The sequence below is a fragment of the Pomacea canaliculata genome, linkage group LG3 (genome assembly GCF_003073045.1).
Source record: "Pomacea canaliculata isolate SZHN2017 linkage group LG3, ASM307304v1, whole genome shotgun sequence".
NCBI lineage: Eukaryota > Metazoa > Mollusca > Gastropoda > Architaenioglossa > Ampullariidae > Pomacea > Pomacea canaliculata.
The window spans coordinates 19,045,845-19,062,431 of NC_037592.1; the positions used below are offsets into that span (position 1 = coordinate 19,045,845).

A 16,587-nucleotide genomic window follows, 5' to 3' on the forward strand; every position below is an offset into this window, starting at 1 on the left:
AAATTAGCCTTTAAAAGTTTCTGTTGTGCTTTTACTGAGGACATATCCTATCCTAAATTTGGCCAAACATTATGCCATGCCTGTGTACGCAGAAGTAATAGACACTTGAAACACCTTGTACCTTCAGCAGTTCAGCCGTTTAACAGTAGTTTAATGTTGAAAGAGTGTGTTTGTGTTTTGTTATGATGCTTTATCTAGCTCTTATTCTGCTTTAATAATGATAATAATCATAAATGCAAAATTTCTGAGGCGCATATTCACACTCCTAAGGAGTATGCTCTCAGTGCTTTAGAACAAAAGCGAAACATGGACAGCATAAGAGGGGCAGGGGGAGGGGGGGAGGAACTGGTGTTTTACGCCAAGCCAGCAACTAAGGCTATATCACGGCAAGGCAGTCAGCCCTGTAAACAGATGCCACATGTAGAGAAAGAACAGCATAACCAAGGCGAGAGCTGAACCCAGGACAGCCAACCCTCACTGTTTTGGTGACAGGTGCTAACCGTTGCACTCACGGACCACCCACAGACAGGAAAACAAACAACATATGAGCTATAAAAAAATAAACAACCATACTAAACAAAGAATAAAATCAAATGCAGAAAGCACAAAGAGGAACCAAATAGCAATAAGAGATGAGAGGAACATGATATTGCAAAAGGAAAGGTGTGAAAAACTAGGATTATGGGAAAAGATTGTTAGGAGTAATGTTTACGGAAGAGGGGTGTTTTCAGTACAAATACAGTTGATCATTTGTCTTGTAAATCCAGTACTCGTTCACAATGAGCACCAGGTAAAAAAAAAGGCAGAAATGCACCTTCAAGAATACAATTCTGCAGCTAAGAAGAATGAAAGCAAAGTGTGAAAATAAAATAAAAACAAGAATGATGATGTTAGGACAGCTCTATCTTATGTGAACTATAGGACAACAGATGGTAGCTACCTCATCTTGCAAATAATGGATCTGTTTGATGACATTTGCTGCCCTCGAAGTAAATAATTTAAAATAAGTGCTATGATCAATAAGGAAATGTCTACCTTGCAAAGGAACCAAAGGCCTCTGTGAAACTGACCAAAGACAAAACAAACAAACAAACAAAAATCAGCAGAATCAAGAATTATTTTAGCAGATGACACTAATTTTTCTTGATCAAGTAAAGATCCAAAATGTTACAAGAAATGAGTACTTCCCAAGTTTGTCATCATGCATTATAAATATGTACATTTTCCTCTCTCTAGCCATTTTGACTTATGCTTGAAGAATTCTTTGCCAAATTATCCACAATGGCAAGCTCACTAAACCTTTCATAATGAAGACCGGCATAAAACAGGGTTGCATATTATCGGTAACTTTGCAGATAAAATTAGTCTATCTCATCGGCAGCATCATGCACAAAACAAACTGAGTAAGTTAGCAGAGGAAGTGGAAAAGACTGGCTTAAAAACAAATAAAAGACCTAAGTGATGAAAATCAATAGCAAGTAGGAATTCCCAATCCAACTTCAAGGAGAGAACATTCTGGAAATAGATCACTTTGTGTATCTGGGAAGCACTGTCAACAAGGTTGGTGGATCAGACAATGATATCAAAAGCTGCATCAACAAGGCCAGGCATATTTTCAACAGCCTACTCCCCATCTGAAACTCCCGAGCATTATCCTTCTGCGGTAAGATCTGCATCTTCGACACTAATATGAAAGCTGTCCTACTGTATGGTTCTGAAACCTGGAGAGTGACAAACACCATCAACAACAAGCTCAGACCTTTACCAACCGATGTCTACGCCATATTCTGGGAATAGGATGGCCTGAGAAGATCTCAAACAGCAGCCTGTAGAAAAGAACCAACCAGAATGCCACTAACCAAGACATCAAAAAGCATAAGTGGGGCTGGACAGGACACACCCTGTACAAACCAACTGACACCATTGCCAAGTAGGCACTTGACTGGAACCCTCAGGGAAAGAAGAGAGTAGGGAGACCAAAGCAGACTTGGAAAAGAACAGCTAGGCAAAAGAACCAAACGGGACCAACTGAAGGGGGCTGCCCAAAACCGGATCCACTGGCAAGGTGTTGTTGCGGCCCTATGCTCCTCAAGGAGTAACAAGGAATAAACTAAAGAATTCTTTAACAAGCTCTGTAATTTAATTCTGCCTTTCTCCAGATCAAGATTCTCAGTTTTTACAAAGCTGGAGTTAAATTTCTAGCTTGGTTAAAGGACTTATGGTTTGTCTCTTGTTCTGCTGTTATAAATATCTTTATCTTTGAAATTGGTTATCATTTGTTAATCAGAAACTAATGCATATAAAAAGATAATGTGTGAGATAGTCATTTTTAATACAGTTAAGGTTGCTTTGTGAACAGATGGTTATGATATTTCTTATGTACTGCTGGATTGACTGTCTCCAGTATCGTCTCCAAGATGCTTGCAATCTAGAAAATTAGACAAAATGACTTGCCCAGACTTGTTTTAATGCGCATTTTTGGAATTATCTTACTAGAAAATTACTGTACAGTATTTGTAGGCATCTCTGTCACCACATAGAGCATGTTATTGATGACAAAAGAATTCAAGGCTAGTCTTGATTTAAATAATAAATCTATCACAGCCACTCAAGGGGACCAGTAGAGTGCAGTTTAGTGGCCCATCTCTTTAACCCCAGTTCCTTCCTCTGAAAGCCTGAAAGCCACATGAATCAAAAGACAATGATATGTTAGCAGTCAAGAACGGACAAAATATTCAAATAAAAATGTTAGAAATATGATGGAATGACACGATCTATTTGCAGTACAGTTTGCAGGCATGCTAAAACGCATCCATACTTAATACACTTCATCACTCAACCAGCAACAGTTTGTGCACAGGATACTTGCTCCATAGTGCCTATGTGTAAATGCAAATACCCTTCACACTTGTACAAAATAATATTGAAAAGGGTTAAATACCATCTTATTTACCACTCAAGCATTGACCATACAGGATAAATGAGAAGCTGAGTCATGATGCACCAACACGTATGAGCCACTTGTCACTTTTACAGCTGCTTCTTCTTGCCACCTTCACTGTGTTCTTCAGAAAGAAAAAGCTAGACAAAAACGTCTAGCGATATGATATAATCAGAACAGTTTCCTGTTTCAGCTGCACTGCGGTAGCACACTTTCCTGAGTATGCAAGTGAACATGAAACATGGTGATAAATGGAACAGAGATTGAATCTGTTTCCAACAATCACAGTTATTTTGTGACAACTAAGGCTTCACCCTGTTACCATCACTATATACCACAGTATTTCAATACCGGTTTGCAGTTACTTTATTTCTCATGGAACCAGCCATGCTAAGCTCGTTGATCCATGCCTGCAGGTCGCTCTGAACACAAGACACATAGGCAGCAGCACCCCTGCTGTCCACACAAAAATTCTAGCCTATAATATTGCATCACTGACACGGCTGTCAAGCCATCATGCGGATCACAAAGGGGTGTGCTGAATCAGGAGGATCATCCTATGGTGTCTTCCGGACAGTCTGTCAGCTTCAGCATTTTGTTATACACCCAAGTGTCTCCTTCCAAATGAAAAAGCTGCAAAGAGAAAAGTAAGCTTTGAAGCTACCTATGGTATACTAAATGTCTGTTCTTTCTAAAGTTTATGGTAAAAGAAATGCATTCTCTTAGCATACTGCATGGAGTGCATTTACAGAGTAATACTGAAATCTGCTAAGTCAACAAGCAGTGGTTAAAGGCTCCACATGGACTGTTGTCACAAACCAGTCCATGCCTACGTCAGAACTGTGCACTGAGAGACAGATATATATATCTGTGTTGTACGCCATAAAGTCCTGAGTCACAACGAAATTAATACAATCTAAGCAGCCACAGGCAATCATTTTTGTTGTTTGTTGAAAGAATGCGCACTTGTCTGGCATGAGTGTGTGGATTGGACCACCTATGCCCTGACACTGTAGTAATATCCTGAGACAGAGTGCTACAATACTGCTTCAATAAATCCAATTAGTGAAAAAAATTAATCATCGCAAATGGAACCTACCTTTGTTGGAAAAACTGTGCCAGAGTCTTTACGATGCCTCTCTCCTTCCCTCTGTCGTTCTTCCAACTGAAATAAGGCATTCAGGTTAACAATGATTGCCATATCCTTAATATTACCACTACAGTCTTATTTATCCAAGTAGTGGCAATGAGGTAACAACCTGCTAACAACAATAACAGTCTCTAGCATGTAAAAGCTTTGAAATTAACCTCTTTCAGTATCACTAGTCTTTTTTATTTTCCATCTTGCCTCATTATTTATTGTAAATCTCTAATTCAGATCTGCATATTACTTTGATCTTGCCACTGTACAAAGGTCTTACTATGCCAACATTTATTCATAAAGGAACCATTATCAGTGGAAAGTGCACTACTTGGAAGATGGTAATATTAGAATAATTTGTTAATTCTGCTATAGATAAATGTATGTCTAACCAGGATTGCAAATTAATTTGGATTAAAGATTTCATAGTACTTCTGCTTGGTTAAAGATCCACAAGATAATAAATCCCAAAATGAGAGTGAACAATTCCCCACTATCCCTTAGATTTCTTTGGTGCTGACAGTCTGCTAACACAACCTACCAAATGTTTATGCTCAGTAGCAGTGTTGACATCCCCTGCATTCAAAGCATTGGTGACATGCTGCCATAAACGCCGAGACTCAAACTCCCCCTGCTTCTCAACTGGCCGAACACACTTGCGCCAAATCTTTAGTTTCTGGGTGTCCACAGTGCGTGTCCTTCCCTACAGGTAGAAACAGCTCTTTAAGGGATATCAGACAAGGGATGGGAAAGTGATACTACTAAAAAATAACAGACAAAAGAAACTCAGAAATACCAAAACTGTGTAACTAAAATATTTGTAGAGAAGAACAAGAGAGAAGAATTAAAGAGGAAATCAAATAAGAGTGGTCTGAAAGAAAATGAGAAAAGATTTTTCGACCAAAAAGGTCAAGAATGAATTTCTTACAAGATAGTCATATTTCATGGTATTCCAGCTTTTCTGTTGGAGATACAAGATGGGAGAAATACTAAAGCTATGGGAAAGGAAGTGTCAAGACTGCAGTGAAAAAAGGGAGAAATGTAGGAGTTTAGGAGTTGCATATGAAGCAAAAGCAAAAAAAAAAAAAAAATTACAGTAACGAGATCAGTGTTTCAAGTCACTAGTGCATCTCCAGAAATATAGCAACATGACAGTAACAATCAAAGGCAACATCTACCTGACAGATAGAATACAGAAAGATCATCTAAGAAACAAAAAACTTGCAAGCAAGAAAATACAGAAAAAATTATGCAAAAACTAAGGTACTCAATTAATACAAGATGCTAAAATGTTAGGATAAGAAAATTATAATGATAAAACTATGTTAATGCATTATGCATGCAACTCAAAAGATTTCACTGGCTTGCTACTGCCAGGCTTAAAAGGCTTATGGAGTTCTGAAATTATCAATGTTTTTAAATCATTCACAATATGCCATGCTTAGTTGAGCTTACGATGTGATTGTGAGTGCTGACATACTGTGCACCTACATAAGACAGTGCTGGAGTACAGTGCACTAATAAATAGAATAATCAAAGAAGGTGAGAAAATTAGTCTATTCAAGGACTATCTTCTCTGTGAACTCTTCCTTCAATTACTTTTGTTGGCTTTTTCTAAGCACTGAGTGCCATGTTGGGGCAAGGTCTCTGTTGCTGGTCAGCATGCTCAAATAAAGTGGCATCTCTTAAACAATTTAATAATGAAGTATCTAAAAGTCTTTTCTTCAACTTACATCAGAGTAAACAAACTCGTATATTCCATTCCATTCCCCAGAAACTTTACACAGCTGTGCTCCAGTGGTGTTTTTAACTTCAGCAGACACTCTGTGAAGCTTACCTCCATAGAAGGGCTGTCAAGGAGATGCAGCCTCATCATTATTAAGATATAATTCACTTGCATTTCTGAGAACAAAGACTTCTTCTACACAGTCAAAAACACCATACATACATAACCTGTTAATCCTCTTAGCATTTGTATGGCCTGCAATTCTGTGCGTAATTTGTTTTTCTTTTAAAGGTTCTGAAGTTACAAAGGCATAAAACATTTCAACACTTGACTAATGAAAGAATTACTAGCCACACTATCAAATTGTCAAAATTCTAGCTAGTCAAACATCAATACAACAAAATGCACAAACACACGTGTGCATACACCCTCAAAGCACACCACATGAAGTCTCTCACTCTGGTATGGAAGATAATGGATGCTGTAAGGTTGGTCTTCTCACACACAAGAGAAACCTTATCCCCAAGCTCTACCCAAGGTACAGTAAGGATGGAGCGTGCGTAAGCGCTGGGCAGTCCAAATACATATTCCTCATCATACTGCAGCAGTCGCAGACTCACTGTCAGTCCCCCCAAAAAAAAAAAAATGAACATGATTTCAAAATCTGAATTTTGTTTTTCTTTGTTTTCCAGTTTCCAAACAAAACTTACAAAACTCTCCTCATCACAACATCATATAATCAAATAAGAAATATCCCTCCACATGAAAGTAAGCAAAATTAGAATTAATATTTGAGCAAAAGTACATTATAATTAAATGTAAATGAATTATGTTGAAAAGAAACATCGTAAATTGAGCTGTCACACTGCTTTGAAAAGTGAATACATTTTTAAGGAAATCATTTCCTTTCAGAAACATTAATAATTCTCCTCCTTATAGTGCAATATTCTGTAAATGCACATTAGTACTGTTATCACTTCATTGAAGCCATTTTTATCAGTTATTATTTTTCAAAAATAACAACAACAAAATGTGAACACAGCTTAATAAGGAAACATTCAAAAGATATAAATAAATTATGTATATTTTCAGCAATGCTCCATAAAAATATCTGCCTAAATTTCACAAGATACATCTTGGTGCTAAGATACAAAAAATCCCCTAAAATTCAGACATCTAATAAGCAGTGGGACAGGAAGAAACGAAGCGAGATCCATGAAGTGTGTGTTGAAAGAGAGAGAGCGACAGGGGTCCACAAAAAGTTAGAGCATGGACAGAGATAATAAACAGGTGTGACTTTAGTGCTTCATAATGAATGACTTGCCTTTGCCAACCATAACCACACCAATGGACATTCCCATGAACCGAGACTTTGTCCATATTGAGGCATTCATGCATATCTTCTTTTCTGGACACTCAAAGTAGAACGCAGACACTACCAGATGATACATACACATGCACGACACACACACACACACAATGAAAATAAAAATAGTTATCTAAATCACAGTATGTATATCTACTGGAAGTTTTTTAAGCCCCTTATTTCAATTCCACAAAAATTAAAATCAAATTTTTAAACAATAGCCTCATTTGTAAGAACATCTTCAAAAGAAGTAAGTAATGCAAAAAGTTGATTATTTGTCCAACTAGTATTTCAAGAGCTTCTTTCCACAAAGCCTTTCTGTCTGTAGCATTACCCACTTTGTTTTGAGCAATTCAGATGAAGGCAGTTTTTATAATGTCTCCTCCAAGAGTATCACACCCTGGCATTAATACCATATTCCTAATGCTGCACTCATTTCTTACAACTAATCTAATGGCTTTATACATATTATTTTGCTATTTTGATGCACAATATAAGGCAGTTTGATTCACTAAGTTATAAGTGATTACATTCTATAGACTGTTGTAATGCCCATTATTATCCAGAATTCATCAAACTTGTGTGATGCATGATACTTGCAGAAGAGGCCTCTGCTTTTCCTGCTGACTATGCAATGTTCAGGGCTACAAAATTACAAAAATGATTGCACTTAAGTTTACAGCCTCACCTGGAGGGTGGTGAGACACTTGCTCAGCACAATATGTCAGCTGGATGCCTTGCTTTGACTGACAGCTTGTAATGTCCTTGACTTCCTCACTTGATTGCGGCAGGCGCCAGGAGCAGTGGAAAGTCTCCCCTTTTATTGGGTTGTATGGCTTTTTTGCTACAGATCCCTAATTAATGTAAGGACATACAGACAAAACCAAGAATATAATTCTTAAAGATATTCATATTTCGAACTGCTGTGATCATTTAATATGATTGCGGCAGTATTCTGGTTTTTAGCAGAAACGTGAATACTGGCACCGGGGAACCGGACACATTGGCGAGAGTTAACCTCAAATATCACAACCCATGTCAACATAAGTTGCAGGGAACCATGCTACAATATTCATACGTTGATCCCACAGTTTACCACGCGGTTCACAAGCCCCCACCCCTGCTGTTACCCAAACACAAAACTCGACGTGTGATGAAATGTATAAAAAAGATTTAATGAACATAAAAACATACAAATATATACAACAAAAAGACTCGTCTAGGGGGAGTCCCAGTGCTATCCATGCTAAGCGTACTTCCACTATTCCTGTGCTTTCACCTCTCTCTAAATCAACCATTCACTCTCACATGTGCATCAACTTAGCTCTGATGTTCAAGCTGTTCTTGTATTTATGGGTCCACGATGGTGGTTTGGTGGAGACCAATACTTCACCCGACAGTCATGGCACTCTGATGACTTTCTCTCAAAATAGATGCTTCACCTGTCTGTCGTCCTTCCTGCCCGATCTGCCAACCACATCAGAAAGCGACAACTGCTCTCCTGGGAGCCTCTCCCAGTCCAGGGTCATATACACGATGTCTCCGACGACTGCCACTTACAGCTGCCAAAAAGGTCTTCATACAAAGTTTTCCGATTCTTTTGAGTGCAGGTAAACCCAGCAGATGTTTTCCTCCTTTGAGAATGACAACTTCTGGTGGCCTTAGTGTCGAGTGCCTACCTCTCACAGGTAGTGAAAGCCGTCCTTTGCTTTCCACAGCAGGCAGTCCTGACAGTTCTTCATCACTGACGAGGTTCTCTAACCCAAACATCCTTCCTCACGAATCTTGCTCTCTTGGCTTATGACCTGGTCTCGAGGTGAAAGGTGAAGTTGATATTAGAGATGCTGAAGTCCAACTTCTGACCAGTTGCTCTGTCCACTCTGACGTCGTGCTGAGAAGTGTCCTTCTGCTTCTCCATTCCTCTCTTTGCATATTCACACAGACACACATGAGGGATGCCATTGGTCACTCACCAACCAATCAAGTAGCCAACACTGACAAGAGAACAACTATCTTACTGACGCTCTGCCCCGCCTACAGTGGCGTGGTGGACAAGTGACTAACCCCCACTACCAGTCAACATGGCGGAGAGGTGTGGGAGCCCCTGAAATGTCACTCTCTTCCTAGGTGTCATTGACTCCTCTGCAAGCTGGATGGCTTGGCTGCTGTGACCACTTAGGGCTGTCTCCCACGTATAACACCTCAGCATTCCTACCATGTACAACACCTCTACACTAGCACATATGTCCCCTTTCTTTCATAAGAGCCCTCTGGCTAGTAAACAATCCACCCTAGACAAAATGGAGTGATTGTTACTTTCCTATTTTTAAGTTACCACAAGACAATGATTGTTAAATAAACACAGACTGCTGGCAATTTCTATGCTTAAAAAATCATTCTCCTGTAAGCAAGTCAGCATATGTCTGAGGTTTCATATCAAGCTGTAACAAGATCTCAATATTTTCTTTTACACTTCGATACCTATCAAGGGCCATGAGATTTAGGGACATCTAAAGAGTGGATTTTTTCTTGTGTGTGTGTGCACGGGAGGGCATGTGTCGCTTTATACTTTATACAGAGTAAGTATTTTTTTGTGTGTCATTTACCACAAATAATAACATTTACCATCTTCCTAATGTAAGACAGGTTAAGTTTTCTTTTGAGAATCATCGTAAGATAAATATGAAAAAAATAATCTTCATCTAACAAATGAATGTCTCAGAAAAATAATGTTCACATACAGAGAAATTACTATGAAGAGAAGTGGCAGACCTACCTGACGACCAGCATGGAAGGAAGTGAGATACCATTCGAGCACCAGAAGCATCCTTTCTTCTGGACTCCCAACATCAGGAATTCTGATTGCATATATAAAAGCCACCTATGGAGCTAGGTCTTATAAGGAAGTTTCATAATAAATCTTATATCATTTAAATAATGGAGAGAGTTCTCTAATTCCACCAGTATGTGTTAAACTACATGAAAAGAGATGAGCAAAAATTCTGGTGAGATTACTTCACAAGGCATACTTTCCCTGAGACATTAAGCTGTTTTGTCTTAAGGCTATTTAAACTTTTCCAAAACTATGATCATTATGGTCTTCACTTTCATGTAGAGAAAACAGACAAAATGGAGTTTTCCATTTAATCTTTTCAGTTCTTGTACAGCAACCAAGATGCTGTTTTAGAACTCTTCAAGTAAACTGCAAAAACTTAAAATGTATGCCAGTCAGCCCTCCTGAACTTACTGAAGAAAAATGTGTGGATGTGCCATGCAGTCAGCAAACATCTCCAGCAGTGATCGCCGCTCCAGAATGAATGTTGGAAGAACAACCTGTAAGAATGCATGATCAGAGGTTTATTTAACATGAAAGACAGAGGGAAAGATGAAGGCTAGGCACCAACTATCTGGTTGAACAAGTAAGTGCAAAGAACATTTTCGGAAGTTTACTCAGTAGAAGCTTCTGACTGTCAACAAAATGAAAAAAGAAATAAAGAAGCAATGAATACTACTGCTTGACATTGCTATGGAAACATATCAGACAATTTTAGAAGTGAGAGAAAGTTGGTGGCTGCACCTTGGTGAGGTCCATTCCCAATTTCAACTGTGAAAGCAGATGGAGGATAATACTCTTATGTTCTTCCACTGCTCCCAGCTCTGAATCACTGTAAACATCACTGTCCTCCTCTTCTTCATCTCGATTAATGGTTATTGTGCCTGATTGAACCATATTAGTCATATTAAACGTGTTAGATAATCATAAAATTAAACAAATCACTGTCACATATTGAAAAATAAAACTCTTTTAAGAGGTTCTGATATTTTTATTAATGAATGATAAATTTTACGCTCTGACATTGTTAGAAACTTCATGCCATCAACAACTAATGCTATGTCTTGGTAAGCTAGTTCAACCCTATAAAGACCTTAAATGTTTGTGAGTCATAAATCTCCACATATGACCTACAACTTTTGGCTTCTTGTGGACAAACACTTCCGCATAGCTAAGTGTACTATCATTAATATCATCATCAAATCCTTCAATTCTCCTTTGTCCCTCCCTCCAAACTCACAGTGCCAATGTGGCTTATTCCCCCAAATGCTGACATATTTTTCTAAGACTGCAAAAGAGAATGAAATACTGCTACTATAGTACTACAGTCCTAAATACAGATGTACAGTCATTGATAAGGCTTATGATAAAGAGATGTCCCCTTTCTCCTCTATCATAATCAAATGAACTTAGTAGCTTATCCATTTATTGAGAACAAGTCACCAGTAACAAATGCTCAAAAACAATATTCACTGTAGGTACACCTAACTGAAGAGTGCCATCTCTACAAGAACAGCCTTCTCTAAGAAAGAAACATGCATAGGTTTTTTTAACCCTTTGACAGCCAGATACCAATGAGGAATGTGTTCATGCCTGACCCAGGGAATTTAAATGATTGTTCAGTCATTATTAAAAAAAATCTGGAGCTCTGGAGATGAATGCAAAGCATATAAAACTCATACAATTCATAGACAGAAGTGATTTTTCTAATAAGTGAGACCAATAGATACCAAAAAATAAGATTTTTTGCATTTTTATTTTATGCAAATATATTTTTTATAGAAAAACCAAATAAATGTGCAAGCAATGTCACACACAATCAAGTACAAAAAAAACCTGATGCAAGATTACCTTCAAAATTACAGTCCTGCAATGTCTGAAGTACAGACCTGGTTGACCCATAACTGTCAACAGGTGATGATGTCACAGTGTTGGAACTGTGCTGTGAGAGGTCTGCTGGGAGGGAGGTACTGCTGTAAGAACATAAAGTTAATAAAGTCCTCAAAACATGATACAAAATGCAGACTAAATTACTCAGTTTTTATATGACATTCTTTTATTCAACAAATCTCATTCTTCCCAATTTATTCTGATGTTAGCAAACACTATCCTCAACAAAGTTTCGTCTGCATATGTTACATATGCAACCAATCAGCAGGCTGACCTTCAGCGAAGTCTCTAATCTGTGCATTGACAACAGGTGGTAGTTATTTATTCATACTTTGCTTTTGGCAAGAAAGGTACTTGCAACAAAAGACAGTTCACTGCATAGCACAAGATAAAACATAAAATCCAGACAACTTACCATGGAATAGATTTCTTAGTGGAAAGCTGTCCAGACACAGATGTACTTTGTGGCATTGAACTGCACAAAACCTAAACAGATCAAATCAGTGAACTTCAAGCAACAATGCTGAGTCTTGTTACAATTAAAAAAATAACAGTGGTTTTCATAATAATGATTAATAAAGAAACTTTCACAGATGATTCAGTCATATATAATATTCCAGGAAACATAATATTTCCAAAATGGTAGGCTGTTATTAACTACTCATTAAGAGTATACATCATCAGCCAGTATGTCTCCAATCAAGAAAGCTTTAACATTTTCTAACTGGAGACAAAGCTCAAAATATACTTTGCTAGGGTCAAAGTTTACATCCATGTTGTAATCCTGCGCTGCATTATGTTCCAAAAACTTGTCATTCAGTTGGTTATCTGGATCACACATACACTTGTTCATGCACATATATGTGGGTGTCACATCTACAGTACATAGGCATATAATGGTTATGCGTTCTTTCATTCAAAACAATGGATCTAATCATGGGCTTTCAACTATTATTTTTCTAAGAATAATTACTTAAGAAAATAGATAAACTCTTTAACTAACCAATCCACAACAGATACAGCAGACACTACTAACGATAAGCAGCCATTGAGATGACTCTATTTTCTAGCCTTACAATCCCTAGCACAACCCTGCTTGAACTTACAGGTCCATCCAACCACGTAACAATTCTTTTGGCAAACAGTGTGTAGGACACAAATGTGTACTCAACCCCTTTTCCTCCCAATGTTATTATCCCCACAACAGGGTTTGCTAGATTCTTTCAGGGGTGATCCAAACATTCAACAACTCCCATTAATGTTAAAGAATTACGGGAAGTCCACTCACATCACTTGGGTATTATCAGGAAAAATATTCCTTTGTACAGACAACACAATCACCACCCCGTCTCAGCAGTTGCAGCACAATGATGGCATCCTGATGTTTACTTTCCTCAAATGATCTCATTTCTTTTTCTTTTATGATCTCCCTCTCATGTAAAAGCTCTTATTTATATCATTCACATGCATTGAGATAATGAAACTAACGTCACACATTTATTCATTGTAATATGAGAGATAAAGAGAACAAATGTGTGTACATTCATCAATGTCTATTTCTTCTGAGAGAGATAAAGAAGGGGAGAAAGAAAATATGCACATCTGTACATAGTTAACCTCCAGCATCAATTTCTATTTCTTCAGAGAGAGAAAGGGAGGTTGGGGGGAGGGGTATAGGTGTTTTACGCGGAGCCAGCAACTAAGGCTATATCATGGCAAAGCAGCCCTGTAAACAGATGCCACTTGCAGAGAAAGAACATAGCCGAAACGAAAGCTGAAACCAGGACAGCCATGCAACCTTCACTGTATTGGTGACAGGCGTTAACCATTATGCCATCGGACCGCCCCAACAGAGAAAGGGAGTGGGGAAAGAGAAAAAGAGTACATCTGTGCAAACCTCCACATCAATTTAAAATACATGTAGTAAAATCAGTTACCATACCCTTTTGTCTATTTCAATAAATTATCTTTATCTGTGACTATGACATTTCAATGCCAGTGACTTAACAGACATTATCTACTCACTCCACCTTCTTACCTTTAATTTGCTGGAAAGATAATGTTGTACAAGTACAGGCAAACAACGCATGGTTTCAATTAGCTTTAGAACTAACCTGCCCATTCTGCAGCAAAAGGAGACATTCTTCTACACAGCGCAGTGCTGCACCAGATGTGGCCTTTAGCATGAGTAGGTCCTGTGAAAAACACATCACTGTCACATGTGTAGGAATAATACTAACTCAAATTGGTCACAAACTGATATAATAACCTACCATACCAAACTGTCACACTCAGGTGTCACAAAATCTGAGTGATCTACCTACTTAGTCCACTAAAAGCCCACTAGTATCCGAGTCACCCAGAAATACCCTAACCCAAAGTATACCACACTACAAAGTTGTGGTGAACCAGGTTGTCATGTCATATCTGTCATATCATTATAACATGCAGGATTACCAACAACAGTGTAAGCACTCTCCCATATACTAGTACAAGCAGATTATCCCTTAAGCCTGGTTATTGCTGTACCAGTTACAGGATGAAATGAAACAAATGAATGCTAGCTAAAAGCTGTCATGAAGACATTCCAGTCACATTGTCACAGGCAGTTAAAATTACAATGTCATAAACAATCATACACCTGAGTCATAAGCAGTGGATCATGTCACATCACAGACCATCACTAACAATCTCCACAACAGCAACTAGATCAACATGATCAGAATGTAACTGGACTTGCATCATTTTCTTGCTCAAAAGACCCATATAAAAGAAAATGCGCACTACTGCAGATATAACAAAAACAATTTTCCCCAAAACCACTCTTGTGCTTTCTCACTGATAAAATAATGAAAAGCTTGAGTTCTCAATAACCTTGTCCAGTCCAGTCATGAAGCAGTCCTCACCATGGTAGGGCAGCGTCTGCAGCAAATAGCATTTGGCATCTCAAGGCTGCAAGAATAACTGTGATCATAGGTTGATGATGGTTTTGGCAAATAAAATAATCTAGGAAATTTGATGATCAAAACCATAAGCCTACAAGATGTCACATTTTTTCATTTTTTTTAGCAGTAGATTTTTATTTCATATTTTACACATGTGAATTCCAGACTTTCTTCTCAAACACACATACACAAATGACATCATAATATCTATGGCAAACCAAACAATTAAAAAACTAAACAAGTAACAAACCAATCCATGATGATGCAGGGATTTTATAATAAGCCAAAGGCAAGTTTAGCAAAATGGTAATAGGGTGATGAAAATTTAATAGCCAAGTAATAAACAAATACTTCATTATCTAATAACAAACCTGAGATTAACACTGGTTATGGAATCAAAAGAAATGAATAATTAGTTTCCCGAGTGTCACACATTTTTTCATTTGTGCTACAGTTATGTTTATTGTTTAAGCCTTAGTGCAAATATTGATCTTGATGCCCATCCCACTGAGATCTCCCATCTATTCTCTTACCATCTCACATCATGTACTTGTAAGTTCCTACCATAGGATGTCTAATTACCAATAAAAATAAGGCAATTAATTGCCCTCTTCACTTGATAGTACCGCGACAGTGATATGTATATGTCTTGTCTGACTTACTGCTATTTTGTCTGAAAGACTCTGGGAAAAGTCTTGGGCCTCCACCAGAAATCCTTGCACGTCTGTAAAGGGAAGAGGCAATGCATGTGTGTGGGCTGGTATCTGCTTCCTGCTGAGAGAGTCAGAAATCTCTGAAGGTTTTCAAAACAATTAAAAAGTTTACCTAGAGTTTAGAAAAGCAAAATAAACTATCACTCATCTTTCTTTAAACCCAATTCACAGCATCATTAACTACTATGTAACCAAACTGTAAAATCCAACCTTATTTTATGCACTACTGAAACTACCTTAACTCACAAACTGCAACAAATCTTTATAACAAACATGTGTGATAATAATAATAAAGGCTCTAAAATAACAAAGTTTTAGAAAGGAATAGCTGCCTAATGTGTTTCTCATTTCTAAACACAACTCTAAATGATTAACAAAGTTGGGTTTTTTTTTCTTTTTCTGAATGACCGTTTTTAATAAATTAATAGCATTCAGTTTATTGTCAGTTTAATTTAATAAGTTTTAGTTCATTTGAAACGATTCCCTTCCCCCATAAAGCCCTTTTGTCTGCAGCATCAACATTAATTACTATTGTAATAAAACAAGTGATTTACAAGCACTTTAATAAAATGCCTCATATATGACTGCCTAGAGAATTTAGTGGCTGTATGTCAAGGAGGTTCCATTAACAGCAAGCTGCATGCATTACATCCATCAGAAAACATCAGCCATGAGAAATTTAAGACATATCTTCCTAAAGAGTCCCTCCAACTTCCTTTCTTTGAGAGAACTTACTTCTGTGAAAATTTCTTTGGCTACAACAGTTTTATTAACAATTCTAATCTTGTCATTATTTGTCTTAATAAATTATGAGTCCAAAAAGAAAATTTCCTCCATGTCGCAAAAAAGATAAGATGCAGAAAAAAATAAATTGCAAAGTCACAGATCTGTAGAGTATCAGTGCTTATCTTTATAAGAAAATGCCATAAATTGTCATAATCATCCTTTTTTATAATAAATGAGTATGATCAGCTAGCATTTAACAAGGTCTTGAAATTATGGGTGACCTGCTAGAAGAAAGTGTATTAATGA

The 16,587-nt window shown here is 37.6% G+C and overlaps 1 protein-coding gene across 10 annotated transcripts in view; it reads right to left on the reverse strand.

The window, feature by feature from the left end:
- Positions 1 to 2,446: 2,446 nt before the first annotated feature.
- LOC112559442 (oxysterol-binding protein-related protein 11-like) overlaps positions 2,447 to 16,587 on the reverse strand; it is a 28,604-nt gene continuing 14,463 nt past the window's right edge. For 6 of the 10 annotated variants that reach the window (XM_025230703.1, XM_025230705.1, XM_025230707.1 and 3 more), the window contains 15 exons: positions 15,505 to 15,616; positions 14,772 to 14,819; positions 14,012 to 14,092; positions 12,313 to 12,383; positions 11,859 to 11,980; positions 10,752 to 10,891; positions 10,422 to 10,507; positions 9,951 to 10,032; positions 7,863 to 8,028; positions 7,133 to 7,243; positions 6,267 to 6,427; positions 5,816 to 5,932; positions 4,624 to 4,785; positions 4,041 to 4,106; positions 2,447 to 3,574 (listed from right to left, as the gene is read on the reverse strand). In XM_025230703.1, the coding sequence (XP_025086488.1) occupies positions 3,494 to 3,574; positions 4,041 to 4,106; positions 4,624 to 4,785; positions 5,816 to 5,932; positions 6,267 to 6,427; positions 7,133 to 7,243; positions 7,863 to 8,028; positions 9,951 to 10,032; positions 10,422 to 10,507; positions 10,752 to 10,891; positions 11,859 to 11,980; positions 12,313 to 12,383; positions 14,012 to 14,092; positions 14,772 to 14,819; positions 15,505 to 15,616 (1,606 nt within the window). In that variant the 3' untranslated portion in view covers positions 2,447 to 3,493. The remainder of the gene's footprint in view (positions 3,575 to 4,040; positions 4,107 to 4,623; positions 4,786 to 5,815; positions 5,933 to 6,266; positions 6,428 to 7,132; positions 7,244 to 7,862; positions 8,029 to 9,950; positions 10,033 to 10,421; positions 10,508 to 10,751; positions 10,892 to 11,858; positions 11,981 to 12,312; positions 12,384 to 14,011; positions 14,093 to 14,771; positions 14,820 to 15,504; positions 15,617 to 16,587) is intronic. The other 4 variants (XM_025230704.1, XM_025230706.1, XR_003098333.1 and 1 more) reach the window with 3 other exon arrangements.